Source organism: Rhinopithecus roxellana, chromosome 5 (genome assembly GCF_007565055.1).
Source record: "Rhinopithecus roxellana isolate Shanxi Qingling chromosome 5, ASM756505v1, whole genome shotgun sequence".
Taxonomy (NCBI): domain Eukaryota; kingdom Metazoa; phylum Chordata; class Mammalia; order Primates; family Cercopithecidae; genus Rhinopithecus; species Rhinopithecus roxellana.
In genome coordinates this window covers 31,564,314-31,581,964 of record NC_044553.1, presented here as the reverse complement: position 1 = coordinate 31,581,964, position 17,651 = coordinate 31,564,314, and the positions used below count along the sequence as shown (strand labels likewise).

The window sequence follows — 17,651 nt, the reverse complement described above, 5'->3', positions numbered from 1 at the left end:
AAGATGACTGGTCGGTGCTATTTCTTATTTAATTAAGCAAGAAGAATTAAAACAGTAAAAAACCAACAAAGTTGGGGAATATAAAGAATGAGATGCAGCCAGGTGTGGTGGCTCAATGCCTATAATCCCAAAATGCTAGGGCATTCTGGGAGGCCGAGGTGAGCAGATGACTTGAGCCCAGGTAGTTTTGAGACCAGTCTGGGCAACATGGCGAAACCCTGTCTCTACAAAAAAATATAAAAATCAGCCAGGCATGGTGGAACTCGCCTGTAGTCCTAGCTACTCAGGGGGTAGGAGAATTGCTTGAACCCAGGAGGTCGAGGCTGCAGTGAGCTGCGATCATGTCACTGCACTCCAGCCTGGGTGGCAGAATGAGACCCTGTCTCAAAACAACAACAACAACAACAAAAAAGAGAATGAGATGCTACCATTAACTGAAAAAATCTTACCATCAGTAGATACCACAAATGTACAAGTGGCTGTACCAATTTTTTAACTCTTCTGTACACCTCAGTTTCCCTATCTATAAAATAAAGGATATAACAACAATATCTACATCATAAGGTTATTGTGAAGCTTAAATAACTTAATACATGTAAAGTACCTAGAACAGTGTCTGGTACATTCAAAGTGCCAATAGCTATTAGCTATTATTATCTATCTCATTGTTTAAAAGTAATCAATCACAATAAGACCTGGAGTGAGTATGATTCTATTGGGCAGAACTGGGCAACCTCAATTCCAAAGAGAAAGCCCTACAGTCACAATCGATACTTTTGGAAGAGGGAAATAACAAACTGTTTCAGTAAACTGCTTAACTTAGTTCATATTTTCTTGGCATCAATACCAGAGTTTAAAGATAAAACCCAGACCTTCTCCAAGGAAAGAGGGTTGCTCAGGTAGGCCCTAGGGTGATCTCAATTTCATAACTCAGAGTGATTTTATAGCAGTTATCTTTTGCTTCACAAAATTCCAATAAGAGGCAGATAGATGCTGGGGGTAGTATTTGTAGGTAGATAAATCTGGGATGAATAGGTAAACACTAAAACCAATAAAAATAAAAACAAAACAACAAAAATCCCTAAATTAAAAACTTCTGCGGCTGGGCGCAGTGGCTCACACCTATAATCCCAGCACTTTGAGAGGCCGAGCTAGGCGGATCTGTTGAGGTCAGGAGTTCGTGACTAGCCTGGCCAACAAGGTGAAACCCTGTCTCTACTAAAAATACAAAAATTAGCCGGGCGTGGTGGCGCATGCCTGTAATCCCAGCTACTTGGGAGGCTGAGGCAGAAGAATTGCTTGAACCCAGGAAGTGGAGGTTGCAGTGAGCTGAAATGGCGCCACTGCACTGTAGCCTGGGCGACAGAGCAGCAAGACTCATGTCTAATTTACACACACACACACACAAAAAAAAAAAGTTCCTGCAAACCCTTACTCTATTAAACAGAAGTCAACCTGAAAAGAAATTTTTTGAAAAGTACAGGCAGGGCATGGTGGCTCACACCTGTAATCTCAGGATTTTGGGAGTCCGAGATGGGTGGATTGCTTGAGCCCAGGAGTTTGAGACCAGTCTGGGCAACACAGAGAAACCCCATCTCTACAAGAAGTACAAAAAAGGGCGTGGTGGCACATTTCTGTAGTCCCAGCTAACACTTGGGACGCTGAGGTGAGAGGATGGTTTGAGCCTGGAAGATAGAGGCTATAGTGAGCCGAGACTGCATCAATGCACTCCAGCCTGGGCAACACAGCGACACCATGCCTCCAAAAAAAAAAAAAAAAAGTCGAAGTAGGATAAAATGAAGCTTAATGTATTCATATAGGAGATTTATATTAAAAGTTACCAATGGGGCTGGGCATGGTAGCTCATGCCTGTAATCCCAATACTTTGGGAGGCTGAGGTCGGCAGATCACTTGAGGTGACTAGCCTGGCCAACATGGTGAAACCCCATCTCTACTGAAAATACAAAAATTAGCCAGCCGCAGTAGCACGTGCCTATAATCCTAGCTACTCAGAAGGCTGAGGCAGGAGAATTTCTTGAACCTGGGAGGCGGAGACTGTGGTGAGCCAAGAGAGTGCCACTGCACTCCAGCCTGGACAACAGATTGAGACTCTGTCTCAAAAAAAAAAAAAAACAAAAAAAGGTACCACTGAAGCATAATTTTCATCAGGGAAAAATCTGCCAATATAGTGTATGTACATAAATTTGCATATATAAAAAAACTGATGTATTTACATTAATAAAAGTTTAGTCAAAACAATGGCCATTTTAGTAAAACAAAAATGTTACCTTTAAACTCAAACTCTGAAGTTCAAAGGAAATGAAGCCTCCAATTTAATGTAATCAACTGTCACATCTTCTAAATTTATAGCCATTAAATAAGACTTTCCACATAGTATGTTTTCTTTTCTTTTCTTCTTCTTCTTTTTTTTTTTTTTGGAGACAGAGTCTCGCTCTGTTGCCCAGGCTGGAGGTAATGGTGCGATCTCGGCTCACTGCAACCTCTGCCTCCTGGGTTCAAGCAATTCTCCTGCCTCAGCCTCCCTAGTAGCTGGGACTACAGATGCCTGCCACCACGCCCAGCTAATTTTTTGTATTTTTAGTAAAGACAGGGCTTCACCATGTTGTTTAGGCTGGTCTCGAACTCTCTGACCTCAGGTGATCCACCTGTCTCAGCCTCCTAAAGTGCTGGGATTACAGGTGTGAGCCACCACGGCTGCTGGCCCGTATGTTTTTTCTCCTTTTTTTTTTTTTTTTGAGACAGGCTCTCTGTCACCCAGGGTGGAGTGCAGTGGTGTGATCACAGCTCACTAGGGCCTGAAGCTTCCGGGGTTCAGGTGATCTTCCCAGCTTCCAAAGGGACTAGAGGTGTGTGCCACCTATTTTTGCATTTTTTTGTAGAGACAAGGTCTCACTACATTGCCCAGGCTGGTCTTGAACTCCTGAGCCCAAGCCATCCACCCACCTAGGGCTCCCAAAGTGCTATCATCACAGGCATGAGCCATCACACCCAGCCTGCATTTTAATGAATTGCTCCTAATTTTAAAATATACATTTTAGACAAAGAATCCCCATGAAATACATTTTTTCACATTTTTGAGAAGTAGAGAACTATTGGTTTCATTTGTATCTTCTCCTTTTTTAGTCAATTAATAATGAATAATTATGAAAAAATTAGTACCAATAACTACACTTACTAATAAGGATGGGAAAGTGACTTTAAAGTTATTCTAAAGTAGTATTTTTAATATTCATCTACAATTAATTATTGAATTATTATTCCCTACAAGCTAAAATATTGGTTTCATCCTCCATGCTATGTAATTATGACCCTGAAATGTTTGATTTCTCAGTGTCCTGGCTCAAGCAATCCTCCTGGGACTATAGGCGCTCCCCCACCATGCCCGGCTAATTTTTTGGTATTTTTTGTAGGGACAGGATCTCACACTATCTTGCCCAGGCCAGTCTTGAACTCCCAGGCTCAAGCATTTCTCTCACCTCAGCCTTCCAGTGCAGGGATTACAAGCAAGCCACTGCCCTTGGCCTCAAATGTTGTTTTTTTAAAGACACAAATATACATGCTACTTTTGTAGAACAAAAATATGGTTTATCAATCTCAAGAACAAAGTGCATGCTGGTTAGTATCAATTTAAATCAGAACTTGAGAAAAAAATTAGGTATTTACTACAAAATTATAAATTTAAATGATTGGTTTCTTTCTAGAAAAGACTGTAAAGAGGAGACAGAAGCAAGTGACCCTCTACTTCTCTTGTTCTTTCTTTTCTTTTTGAGATGGAGACTCACTTTGTCGCCCAGGCTGGAGTGCAGTGGCGTGGTCTCGGCTCACTGCAACCTCCACCTCCTGGTTTCAATTGATTCTCCTGCCTCGGTCTCCCTAGTAGCTGGGATTATAGGCGCCTGCCACCATGCCCAGCTAATTTTTGTTTTATTTTGTGGAGATGGGGTCTTGCCATGTTGGCCAGGCTGATCCTGAACTCCTGACCTCAGGTGATCTGTCCATCTCGACCTCCCAAAGTGCTGGGATTATAGGAGTGAGCCACTGCACCTGGCCCTACTTCTCTTGTTCTGTGGTATGAAAATTATCCTAAGCTGTAAGATTCCCAAGAAAACTGAAAGAATGGGGACGCGGGTAAGCTTTGCTAACCGTGGCCTTCCCCATCCACCTCTTCCCCCAACTCTTCCCATAAAAGCAACCTCTACTAATAAAACAAAGCATCTTTTACAAGTAGCTCCCTACAGGGATCCTATCTGTCCTTGAGTGCTTACCACAATCTGATTTCTGGACAGCTGACCCAAAGTTTGTTGATTTTACTGATCTTCAGAAAGCCACTGACTGGCTAAAGTCTTATGGTGAACAGAGTCAAAAATCAGATGCCCCTGCCAAGCTTTACAGAATGAGGAGTTGGACAACACAGTTACGTTTGGCTGCACTGTGGTGAAACATATGAGGTATCTTCTTTTTGTCTTCAATCAGCCACACTTGGGCTGAGTAGTTCTATTACATCTTCAAAAAACTGAGCTCCAGTTCTTGATGGAGACAGAGGAAGGTCATTGAGGAGGTGGTTCAGCTCAAGAGCTAAGTGAAAAATGTCTTTTGATTCAGTCCTGCTTGTGGATAGAAGTCATCTTCGGGATGGAAGAGGGAGTGAGATGACCTAGAGTCTTGAATTGGTGGATCTGCAGGAACAGAAACTAAATACAGTGGAGACCTCTTAACTGAGTAACACCACGAGATGGATTTCCTGACAATGTGCCAATATAGGCTAAATATAAAAATTAAACATGTGCAATAAAAGTGATCATGCACTTGTTTTTCCAGATATCAAATGCATTTGTACCATTTTATGAATACATGTTTTCTTAATAACTGATTATAAAACAATGTAAAAAAAAAAACAAGAAAAATAGACCCTTTCAAACAAAAAGCCTATAATTTTGCCTATATGAGTGCCATTTCCTCACGTTTAAAAAGTAGGTTCTCCTTTCAAATGGCTTTTTCTCCATATAGAAACTACAATCTGTCTACTCCACATAGTGTCAGTAGTAACATACATCAAATTTTAATTTGAGATAGATCTTTCAGGTTTGTTTTTTAAATCCCCTAGAGAAATGAAATTCAAATTACACCTCAAGGTACTACTTTAGAATAATCTAGCTGCTTACAAATTCTAAGACTTGCATTAACCAAGTTTATTCCTACGTATCAACCAGAAGAAGAGTATGTGTCATTAAGTCAGGCAATCTTTAAATGTGAGTAGTGGCCACCTCAAATTTCCCTCAAACTTTGATTTTAAAAAAACTTTAAAGACCCACAACCAGATTACTGTGGATCTAATTTAAATTTTCTACATACATTTACAAGAATTTTGATGAACATTTGATTACTTACAATTTGAATATGTAAATTTACTGTATATACTCTCATAATTATTAGAACAGGAATCAGCAAACTATGGCCAGTTGGCCACATGCAACCTGCCACTGATTTTTGTACACAAAGTTGTACTGGGACACAGCCATGCTTTTTCATTTATGTATTGTCCATGGCTACTTTCATGCTGCAATAGCAGAAAAAGCAGTCATGACAGGGACCACAAAACCTAAAATATTTACTTTATAGAAAAAGGTTGCCAACCCCTGATATAGACAATTATTAAAACATATAATACAATTACTTTAAATTATTTTGAAATGAAACAGAAATAACATGTAGCATTAAAATTAGTTATAGGTCAAACATAACAAATTTACCACAGGAAGAAAAAAAACGTAAAATAAGTCCTAAGAGGACACTCCATCTGGCTTTCAGATGAATAATCTGATCTTTACATATAGAATATATATACATATGTAGGTAAATGCTATAAAACTAACATTCAAGAATATACAGATACACGCTATGGAACTGTTCATTTAAAAATAGCTAATTTTGTCATGTAAATTTCACCTCAATACATTTTTTAAAAAAAATAAGAGTATATGCAGTACTTTACAGATTTCTACCTTTAAGTGGGCCACATCATAGTATAGTGGTTAAATATTTAAGTTACATCTTACCTAATAATGTGGTTTCTCCAAAATCTCTTAGATCATCTCAGACCCTTGTGTATATTTCTTCTTTGCCAGTAGATGGAGACAACACCACTGAAAGTTTAAAAGACATCATTCCCTGTTTAAAGGGAGCTTGCTGGTCTGAAAACTGGGGGAACCCTAACCCAAAGATTTCTTCATTTATTTTTTAAAAAGACAGAATGGCTATGCCAAAACAAGAAATCCAAGGGAATGTACGCAATATTAACTACGGATATCCTAAAAAATTTACTGAAAAGTAACTAAACTCTGTGATACGGTAACTAAATCGTATTAAAATGCAATCATCTCTATAGCTTATAAGGTTCAAACTACCTGCTCTGCGCTGTAATTTAGGCTAAATCATTTATTTTTCAGTTTCAGCAAGTGTAATTCATAATATATAAGAAAAAGAGTTCTTTGAATTCCACAGAGGTAGATGCAGTACATGTATAGTTTTTGAATTAGCCATATATGCTGCTAGAAGCTTTTTATTCAAAATAAGACAACTATCCAGATCCACATGAAATAATAAGAACTTTAAAAAGAGAGTTAAAGCAGAAATGGTAGAAGCAGTAAGAAAAAAATCAATTTTATGATCATACTGAAGAGAAATGCTCATAAAAGGGAAGAATCAAATTTACCTACTTAAGTTTCTTATTTCACTACTAAAAATTACATAAACAGACCAAAAACCATCTGTAAGAAATAAATTTCAATTTCAAACCTAGAAGCTTAAGAAGTCATCTCAAAATCATTATTTATCTATATTTTTCAATTAATAGCTTTCCTTTCCAAATTCAAAGCCTTAAAGCCATTTTTTCAAATGCAATCATGAAAAAAAACCCAAAACCAAAAAACAAAGAAAAATCCCAACAAGGTTATCAAGCTTAAAAGAGAAAACTATGATATCACTACACTAGTTATATCTGCCACAAGGACTCCTGTCCTTAAAGTCCACTAAACAAGAACAACCAATTAGACAGAAAATGTCTTAAGAAAAATACTTGTCTTAAACCAAACAATAATCAGTTTTGAAAGGGAACAGAAAAATCTTTTCTTTAAATCTTTTAATTTTATGTGTATTTTGCTTACCCTCTGATTATATATCAGGACTAAAATCAGCTTACATAAAAAGTGAATTCAGTATTCAAATATTTATTGCCATAGCTACAATACCTACCCTAGGTTAAAACTAGAACTGACAACTAAAATAAATCCTCTTACAACTCATTACTAGACAAAGTAGGTTAAAGTAGCCATGAACTACAAAATTCTATTTAACTCTTAAATTTCATGGTTTCTGTGAGACATAAACTATTATCTGCCAAGAAAACTATAACCACATTCTAACTGCCTTTAAGAGCACATAAACAACCAAACACCTTTTCATCATCCACATGGCAAATGCTCTGTGACTGTACTAAGTTAATCTTTAGGCTGGCTCCCTCTTGACAGACTGAACAAACTTCAATCCCCAATCTTTCAACAACTATTATATAATGCCAATAATGTTAGTTAAATAACAACCTCCAAAACAAAAAGGCACTTTGCAATTTTCAAAGTGTATTCACTTATATTATTAACTCAATCTTATAATAATGGGAAAACCTTAAAGTAAAAACTATGGCCAGCACACATAATCCACAGTGAAATGTTAATGATATTTGTATTTTGCACTGTTACCTGTCCATCAGCACAGATGAGACAGAAATGCTTAAACTGAAAGGCCTTAAGTAAAAGAATAACTAGAAAAGTGTCCTGGAATTCTGAGATTAATTATAAAAGAGATGTACTAAAGTATAATTTTCACAGACCACATTACTACTATCGGAAATAAAATGATCAACAAGGAATGAGTTTTCTTTGTATTAATTGGATTTTTGGAAAACAAAAACAAAAACACCAGGAGTTAACCTGGCAAGTTCCTCTTGAGGATCTATGATGTCAGTGCTCCTGCCTCCACCTGCTGGCAAACACATTACAAAACTAGCTGAGATCTCAAGGTAAGAAAGTTAGCATTTTTGGAGTAACAAATTAATGTTGTTTTATGTAATATCTAGCATGATGCTAATTTTGTTAATAAATCATTAAAATGTTGATGAAATCCATTATACATCTACAGGAAAACACATTTAATGTCACATACACAAAAAAATACAAAAGATTTCTTTTATCAGAATGTTATCAGGCCAAAAATCATCAAAAAAATTTTAATTACCTGATAAATGACATCTTGGAAAAGGACTGGAAAAGTAAGTGCTGCATCTTCTAGCTCATTTAGACTACAGTGCACTAGTGTTTCATCCTTAAAATAAAAAACATATTGAATGAAACAAGATAGTAAAAGAAACTTCAAAGTATAATTTTATGTATTCTTAATCACCAAAAACCTAAAGCGCCCACTCATGTGTGGAATTTTACATTTATAATATATTATTATATGTGGCACAGCAATTTGGGATAGGAGTTTGTAAACTCACTAGTTCTCAGGTGTAGCTCCTGGGCCAGGAAGCAGAATAAACATTATCTGAGAACTAGTTAGAAATGCAAATGTTAACCTCACTTCTGATGATCAGACACTCAGGGGAGGGGATGGGTCTCAGCAATCTGTTGTTGTTGTTTTTTTTTTTCCTTTTCTTTTTGAGACAGAGTCTCCCTCTGTTGCCCAGACTAGAGTGCAGGGGACCTATCTCAGCTCACTGTCACGTCCTCCTACTGGGTTCAAACGATTCTCCTGCCTCAGCCTCCTGAGTAGCAGGGATTACAGGCGCCAGGAATCATGCCTGGCTAACTATTGTAGTTTTAGTACAGACAGGGTTTCACCATGTTGGTCAGGCTGGTCTTGAACTCCTGACCTCAGGAACATTCCTTGGCCTCCCAAAGTGCTGGGATTATAGGAGTGAGCCACTGTGCCTGGCAACAATGTCTGTTTTTAGAAGCCCTTCAGATGATTCTGACACATGCTCAAGTTTGAAAAGCAAAGCTCTGAGTTCTGTAGTTGCCAACTTTCAGTTAAACCTACATGCATGTTACTTGTTTACAATTAGCAAATGTAAGTGCAGAATCTAATTATTAAAAATATATATTCTGTTCATGTAACTCCTCATCCTCCAACTTTTTATAAAGCATCTTACTTTAAGTAGATATTTTAGTATCTCACAAATTGTGTTTCATACAATTTCACTGAACACCAGACGATCTAGGCTCACTGCAACCTCCACTTTCCGGGATTAAGCTATTCTCCCACCTCAGCCTCCCAAGATTAGAGGCACGCACCACCACACCCGGCTAATTTTTGTATTTTTTTTTTTTTTTTTTTTTTTTGAGGCGGAGTCTCACTCTGTCGCCCGGGGTTGGAGTGCAGTGGCCGGATCTCAGCTCACTGCAAGCTCCGCCTCCCGGATTTACGCCATTCTCCTGCCTCAGCCTCCCGAGTAGCTGGGACTACAGGCCCCGCCACCTCGCGTGGCTAGTTTTTGTATTTTTTAGTAGAGACAAGGTTTCACCGTGTTAGCCAGGATGGTCTTGATCTCCTGACCTCGTGATCCGCCTGTCTCGGCCTCCCAAAGTGCTGGGATTACAGGCTTGAGCCACCGCGCCCGGCCTTAATTTTTGTATTTTTAGTGGAGATGGGGTTTCACTATATTGGCCAGGCTGTTCTCAAACTCCTGGACTCAAGTATCTGCCCGCCTTGGCCTCCCAAAGTGCTGGGATTACAAGCGTGAGCCACTGTGCCTGACCTAGATAAATTTTCTTTCCTTCCTTTTAAAATTGAAATGAGATCTCACTTTGTTGCCCAGGCTGCAATGCAGTGGCACAATTGTAGCTCACTGCCGCCTCAAACTCCCGGTCTCAAGGGATCCTCCTGTCTCAGTCTCTGGAGTAGCTGGGGACTATACAGGCTTTCACCATCAGGTTCATTCATTTTTTGTAGAGACGTGGGTCTCACTATGTTGTCTAGGCTGGTCTCGAATTCCTGGGCTGAATGGAGCCTCCCAAAGTGCTGGAATTACAGGCATGAGCCACTGTGCCTGGCTAAGATAAATCTTCTATGAGAACTAAACCACATCTCCAATTACAGGGTACCAGTAACAAATACTTAATAATAAAATATTTTCCAATATGACATGAGATACATTTTTTACTAATATCAAGAAATTAGTTGTTTCCCCAATCCCACTACTTCATTTTACTAGCCTTAAAAAAAGTAAACAGATGGCCGGGCGCGGTGGCTCACGCCTGTAATCCCAGCACTTTGGGAGGCCAAGGAGGGTGGATCACGAGGTCAGGAGGTCGAGACCATCCTGGCTGACACGGTGAAACCCCGTCTCTACTAAAAATACAAAAAATTAGCTGAGCGTGGTGGTGGGCACCTGTAGTCACAGCTACTCGTGAGGCTGAGGCTGAGGCAGGAGAATGGCGTGAACCCGGGAGGTGGAGGTTGCAGTGAGCTGAGTCTGTGCCACTGCACTCCAGCCTGGGCTACAGAGCGAGACTCTGTCTCCAAAAAAAAAAAGGTAACAGATCTTAAAAATGCAAAATTAATAAGAAATCAGATGCAGAGGGGAAATGTGACTATATATTAAATTTCATTAGCAAATGATAGGAGATAATCGTTTTCAAAGCTTTTCTGGTACCCTAAAGTATCTTTTTTTTTTTTTTTTTCCCTGAGACAGAATCTTGCTCTGTTGCCCAGGCTGGAATGTAGCGACACGATCTCAGCTCACTGCAACCTTCGCCTCCTGGGTTCTAGTGATTCTTGTGCCTCAGCCTCCTGAGTAGCTCAGATTACAAGTATGTATTACCACACCCAGCTAATTTTTGAATTCTTAGTAGAGAATGTGTTTCACCATGTTGGTCAGGCTGGTCTCAAACTCCTGGCTTCAAGTGATCTGCCCAAAGATCAGATTCCCAAAGTTCTAGGATTACAGGCATGAGCTACTACGCCCAGCCCCTAAAATACAAACTTTCAAATCACATCAAGACATCATATTGGGGTGATGCGTGGTGGCTCACACCTGTAATCCCAACATTTTGGGAGGCCGAGGCGGGTGGACCATGAGGTCAGGAGGTCGAGACCATCCTGGCTAACACAGTGAAACCCTGTCTCTACTACAAATAACAAAAAATTAGCCAGGCATGGTGGCAGGCACCTGTAGTCCCAGCTACTCGGGAGGCTGAGGCAGGAGAACGGCGTGAACCCGGGAGGCGGAGCTTGCAGTGAGCCAAGATCACACCACTGCACTCCAGTCTGGGCGACAGAGCGAGACTTCATCTCAAAAAAAAAATAAGAAATTGTGCTTTTGAGACTATTAATATAACATATATGCAAAAATAAGAATACGAAAAGGCTTATGGTGTTGCATATGGTTAATTCAGTTGACCCAAATTATATTTGGTCCTTCAGGAAAACATGATCCCGACAAAAAAGGGGGAAAGCTAACATAGGCATGATTCTAAAAAATAATTTCACCTCTTTATTCTCTCTACCTCTACAGATAATATACTTACCAAGTCTAAAACTAGGGAGAATTCCGGTGTGCTTCTTGTTTTCAATGGAAGAGCAGGTTTCCTATTTAGTTGTTCTTCTGTCAGTGGCGGGACATGTTTGATGAAATAATAGCTATAAATCAGATTTTAAGAAAATTTCAACATTTTCTTTTTATAAATATAAAACATTACTAAGCTCAGCCCATTTAAAAATCTATAAAGCAGTTAACCCAGAAAACGAAACTTAAAAAGATACTAATAAAAGTGAAAATATACAAATTAGTTTATCTGTAAATCAGTAACAGCTGTTTTTGTTTGTTTGTTTGTTTTTGAGATAATCTCACTCTATCACAGGTCACTGTAACCTCTGCCTCCTGGGCTCAAGTGATCCTCCCACCTCACCCTCCTTAATAGCTGGGACTACAGGTGTATGCCACCGTGTACAGCCAGTTTTTGTATTTTTTTATACAGACGAGGTTTTGCCATGTTGCCCAGGCTGGTCTTGAACTCCAGGGCTCAAACAATCTGCCTGCCTAGGCCTCTCAAAGTGCTGGGATGAGCCACTGCACCCAGCCCCAGTAAAAGTTTCAATACCTACAGGTCACATATCTTGGCAATATACTATTTAGCCATCAATCCACATATATAACCTACTTTCACCATGCTCCAAAAAGGAAAGAGAGAAAAAAGCAACTCACGGGTCAAATACTTCCCAGTCTTCTTCATAGGTGGCCTCCGCGTGGGCTGACGAGTAACCACTATCTGGAGTTACTGGTGCTATTTAACACAGTGAAAGACAAAATGTTGCTTTTACTGAATGCTTCATGAAATATACATTTTTACTGCTTCTATGTAAGATCTTCCTAAAGCCTTTTGTATTTTAAAGACAGAAATAATTTGTACACAACACCTAAAAGTCAATTTATTAACATATACATCTAACTTTAGATCTAAAGGGAAAAATGACCACTACAGAAAAAAAGGAAAAGCAGATCATGGCTAGAATTAAGATGTTTATCAGCTAAGAAAAAATCTACTACTTATTACTACAAAAATGTACACCAAAAAATGCATGGTGTTTACATGTAATCACCAAAAAATTCCATGGTGCTCTTATGGGGTAATAGTTCATAAAATGCCTTGTACATACACACAGTCAGTAAATGTACGCTGAGAACAGACCCAAATGTAGTTTTTATTTTTCAGATGGAGTCTCGATCTGTCGCCCAGGCTAGAGTGCAATGGCACAACCTCAATTCACTGCAACCTACACTCCACGGGTTCAAGCGATTCTCCTGCCTCAGCCTTGTGAACAGCTGGGATTACAGATGCGTGCCACCACACCTGGCTGATTTTAGTAGAGACGGGGTTTCTCCATGTTGGTCAGGCTGGTCTCAAACACCCAACCTCACCTTGATCTCTCAAAGTGCTGGAATTATAGGCGTGAGCTACCGCACCCGGCCTGTGAACAGTCTTTAAAAAGTTCATGAACCCTTTAAAGACTTATTAAAAAAAAATTGTATGTTCCCAGGAATCTCAAGACTATGATCTTTTTTTTTTTTTTTTTTTTTTTTGAGACGGAGTCTCGCTCTGCCGCCTAGGCTGGAGTGCAGTGGCCTGATCTCTGCTCACTGCAAGCCCCACCTCCCGAGTAGCTGGGACTACAGGCACGTGCCACCACACATGGCTAATTTTTTGTATTTTTAGTAGAGATGGGGTTTCACAGTGTTAGCCAAGATGGTCTGGATCTCCTGATCTCATAATCCACCCACCTTATGATCCGCCCGCCTCAGCCTCCCAAAGTGCTGGGATTACAGGCGTGAGCCACTGCGCCCGGCCAAGACTATGATCTTAAAAAATTAAGAAATGCGGCCAGGTGTGGTAGCGGGCGCCTGTAATCCCAGCACTTTGGGAGGCCAAGGCAGGTGGATCACCTGAGGTCAGGAGTTTGAGATCAGCCTGACAAACATGGAGAAACTCCATCTCTATAAAAATACAAAATTAGCTGAGTGTGGTGGTGCATGCCTGTAATCCCAGCTATTTAGGAGGCTGAGGCAGGAGAATCACTTGCACCTGGGAGGCAGAGGTTACAGTGAGCTGAGATCGTGTCATTGCACTGTAGCCTGGGGAACAAGAGCAAAACTCCATCTCAAAAAAAAAAACAAAAAAACAAAAAAACAAAAAAAAAAATTCATTAATTAATTAAGAAATGCTACTTTATGCATACATTCTGTTGTTTTCTCGTTTTTGTTTTGAGGTAGAGTCTCAGTCTGTTGCCCAGGTTGGAGTGCAGTGGCACGATCTGGGCTCCGCCAGCCAGAAATCATTCTTTTAATCTTTTTTTTGAGACAGAGTCCTGCTCTGTTGCCCAGGCTGGAGTGCAGTGGAACAAACACTGTGGCCTTGACCTGGGATCCAGCGATCCTCCTGCCTCAGCCTCCCATATAGGTGGGACTACAGGTGTACCACCACACCTGGATAATTTTTAAAATTTTTTTGTGGAGACAAGAAAGTGTCTCATTATGCTGCCCAGGCTGGTCTTGAACTCCTGGGCTCAAGAGATCCTCCTTCCTCGGCCTCCTAAGGTGCTGGTGAGCCACCGTATCTGATAAAAATCACTGCTTAGGAGACTTATTATTTTACTTCTAATTTATAAACAACTTAAAATGATCAAGAAGTAATTCTATATTGCATGCCATTGTTCATTCCCAGTTTGAGCTAAGAGCCTATCTTTTGACAGAGCTTTAGAAATTATGCTGGGAATTTTCTGGCCGGGAACGGTGGCTCATGCCTGTAATCCCAGCACTCTGGGAGGCCGAGGTGGGCGGATCACAAGGTCAGGAGGTTGAGACCATCCTGGCTAACACAGGGAAACCCTGTCTCTACTAAAAACACAAAAAATTAGCCAGGCGTGGTGGTGGGCGCCTGTAGTCCCAGCTACTCGGGAGGCTGAGGCAGGAGAATGGCGTGACCCCAGGAGGGGGAGCTTGGAGTGAGCTGAGATTGCTCCACTGCACTCCGGCCTGGGCGACAGGGCAAGACTCTGTCTCAAAAAAACAAAAAAAAAATTATGCTGGGAATTTTCCAAGACAATAACTATAACTTAAATGTAAGAAGACAAAGGTAACTTTTTTTTTTTTTTTTTGAGACGGAGTCTCGCTCTGTTGCCTACGCTGGAGTGCAGTGGCTGGATCTCAGCTCACTGCAAGCTCTGCGTCCCGGGTTTATGCCATTCTCCTGCCTCAGCCTCCCGAGTAGCTGGAAGTACAGACGCCCGCCACCTCGCCCAGCTAGTTTTTTGTATTTTTTAGTAGAGACGGGGTTTCACCATGTCAGCCAGGATGGTCTCGATCTCCTGACCTCGTGATCCGCCCGTCTCGGCCTCCCAAAGTGCTGGGATTACAGGCTTGAGCCACTGCGCCCGGCCCCTGACAAAGGTAACTTATAAGCCAAATAGGTAATGTCTCAGATATAAAAATTTAAAGTGGAACCCAATACAAATTTCTATAATCTTTCTATAGAAATGAAATGGTAAGTCTTTCAAGACAAAAATTAATCTTTCGTGAAATTATCATGTGTTAACATCTTTTGAGACAGAGTCAACGTGGTGTGTATGTTCAATGGATGACATAAGATGTAAAGCAGAATTTTTGTTCATCTCTGACATTATGCTTCCAATAATTCATTAGCACAAGAAAATACATCTTCCAACAACTTTACTGTTTCAAGTTCCTGTTAATCTCAGATGAATGAAAGAATATTTTTATTTGTTTTACTATTATTTTTTGAGATCGGTCTCACTTTGTTGCCTAGGCTGGAGTGCAGTGGCATGAACACAGCTCACTGCAGCCTTGACCTCACAGACTCAAGCAATCCTCCCACCTCGGTCCTTCAAGTAGCTGGGACTACAGGTGTGCGAGCCATGAAGCCCAGCTAATTTTTGTTTGTTTGTTTTTGTAGAGATAGGGTTTTGCCATATTGCCCACGCTAGTCTCGAACTCCAGAGCTCAAGTGATCTGCCCACCTCGGCCTCCCAAAGTGCTGTGATTATAGGCATGAGCCATGACACCCAGCCAAGAATATTTGTTAGGTGCTTATATGCTAAGCATTTTGCATATTTTATCTCATTTAGCCTGCAAAACTTTGTCTTACAAAAACCATGTTAAAGCTAAGAAAACTGTTTTTGAAACTGTCTCAAAAGCTTACATAAGCTGTCCAAAGTAACACAGCTGCCAGCTTCCTACCTTCTTGTTCTCTTTGGCTATGTTCTCAAAGTTAAGGAAACGAATACTTTTGTCACTCATACTAAATGCCTCTATCTATATTCTCATGATCATCCCAATCAGAGTAACTACAATGTGACATACCATGTCATTTAGCTCATTTCTTTGTAGCAGCACTCACCATACTGTATAGTGATGCTTTTCTGTTTGACTTTTCAATTAGATCACAAACTCCTCAGGGGTCAATTCATCAACAGTTCCCATCACAAAAAAATAGGCGCTCATAAATGTTGGGGGAATAAATGAATGACTGTGACAACTACAGTATATCTTAATTTTCCCTTCTAAAAACCACTAAGGTTATAGAAATCCTTTCTCCATCCTCATAGTTGTCAGAAAAATAAATACAAGGGCTTACACAGCAGCATGAAAATACAGAACAAACATCAAACAGGAAGCCAAACCCCTGAACTTTAGTCTATACTTCACTTCATTAGTCTTATACCACTGGGCAAAGTAATAAGCATAAAATGATGGGTTAAAGGTGGGTGAAATTGCAAATATTACCCACAAAAGAATGAATGCAATTGTTATTGATTTGCTTTTAGAGTCTGTATTATTTTTAAATTCTAAATTTAACATTATACATATAAATCTTTTACTTGATGACTTTAAAATAAACCTTTCCTATTTTGCTGCTTGTCTCTTCATGTTGGTATTACTGGATTGCATTATACAGAAGTTTCATAATTGTATCATATTTTCTTTAAATGTTTTCTGCTGTATATCGATACAGTATTTTAAAAGTTTCCTTTTTATAGCTGAGAGAAGTACAGATGCTCCTACACTTATGATGGGGCTACATCCCAATAATCCCATCACAAGTCACAAGTATCATAGGTCAAAATGCATTTAACACCCTGATAAACTCATTGTAAAGTAAAAGAATTGGAAGCTGAACGACTGTAACTCAGGAACCATCTGTATATTCTATTTCCTTAAACCAAACTATGCTTCTTTTTTTCTTTTTTCTTTCTCAAGACTGGATCTTGCTCTGCTGCCTAGGCTGGATTGCAGTGGCTCAATCATAGCTCACAGCAGTCTGGAACTCCTGGGCTCAAGCAATCCTTCCACTTCAGCCTCCAGAGTAACTAAGACTACAGGCACACGCCACCATCCCCAGCTAATTAAAAAAAAAATTTTTTTTTTTTTGCCAGGCACAGTGGCTCACACTTGTAATCCCAGTACTTTGGAAGGCCAAGGTGGGCGCATCATTTGAAGTCAGGAGTTCGAGACCCCCTGGTCAACATGATGAAACCCCGTCTCTACTAAAAGTTAAAAAAAAAAATTAGCTGGGCGTGGTGGCACATGCCTGTATTCCCAGCTACTCAGGAGGCTGAGGCAGGCAAATCGCTTCAACCAGGAGCCGAGATCATGCCACTGCACTGTCCAGCCTGGGCAACAGAGTAAGACTCCACCCCAGACAGCATCTGGCTCTTCTGCCCAGGCTGGTCTCAAACTCTTGACCTCAAGCAATCCTCCTGCCTTGGCGTCCTGAAGTGCTGGGTTACAGGCCCGAGTCATCATGCCTGGCCCCAAACTATGTTTCTTAACTTTTATTTACTGGGCTTTCTCAAATACCTGGTATTGAACAACAACAATAACAAACAAACATCTAAGATAAAATCTCCATGCCCTAATAAGAAGATGGCCTTCTTCAGTTTTATTTCTGCTTTTAAGAATGGTGGAACACAATTCCATCTTGTACCTTGTCTATCCACCACAGTACTCAGAGGTAATAAATTCCTGATCCATGTGTTTCCACATTTCAGGGACAACTGGCTCC

The 17,651-nt window shown here is 40.2% G+C and overlaps 1 protein-coding gene across 4 annotated transcripts in view; it reads right to left on the bottom strand.

Moving 5' to 3' along the window:
* Window positions 1-17,651, bottom strand: part of CTDSPL2 (CTD small phosphatase like 2) — a 112,115-nt gene that overhangs the window by 20,802 nt on the left and 73,662 nt on the right. For all 4 annotated transcript variants that reach the window (XM_030931052.1, XM_010385232.2, XM_030931049.1 and 1 more), the window contains 3 exons: window positions 12,281-12,359; window positions 11,604-11,715; window positions 8,311-8,397 (listed from right to left, as the gene is read on the bottom strand). In XM_030931052.1, the coding sequence (XP_030786912.1) occupies window positions 8,311-8,397; window positions 11,604-11,715; window positions 12,281-12,359 (278 nt within the window). The remainder of the gene's footprint in view (window positions 1-8,310; window positions 8,398-11,603; window positions 11,716-12,280; window positions 12,360-17,651) is intronic.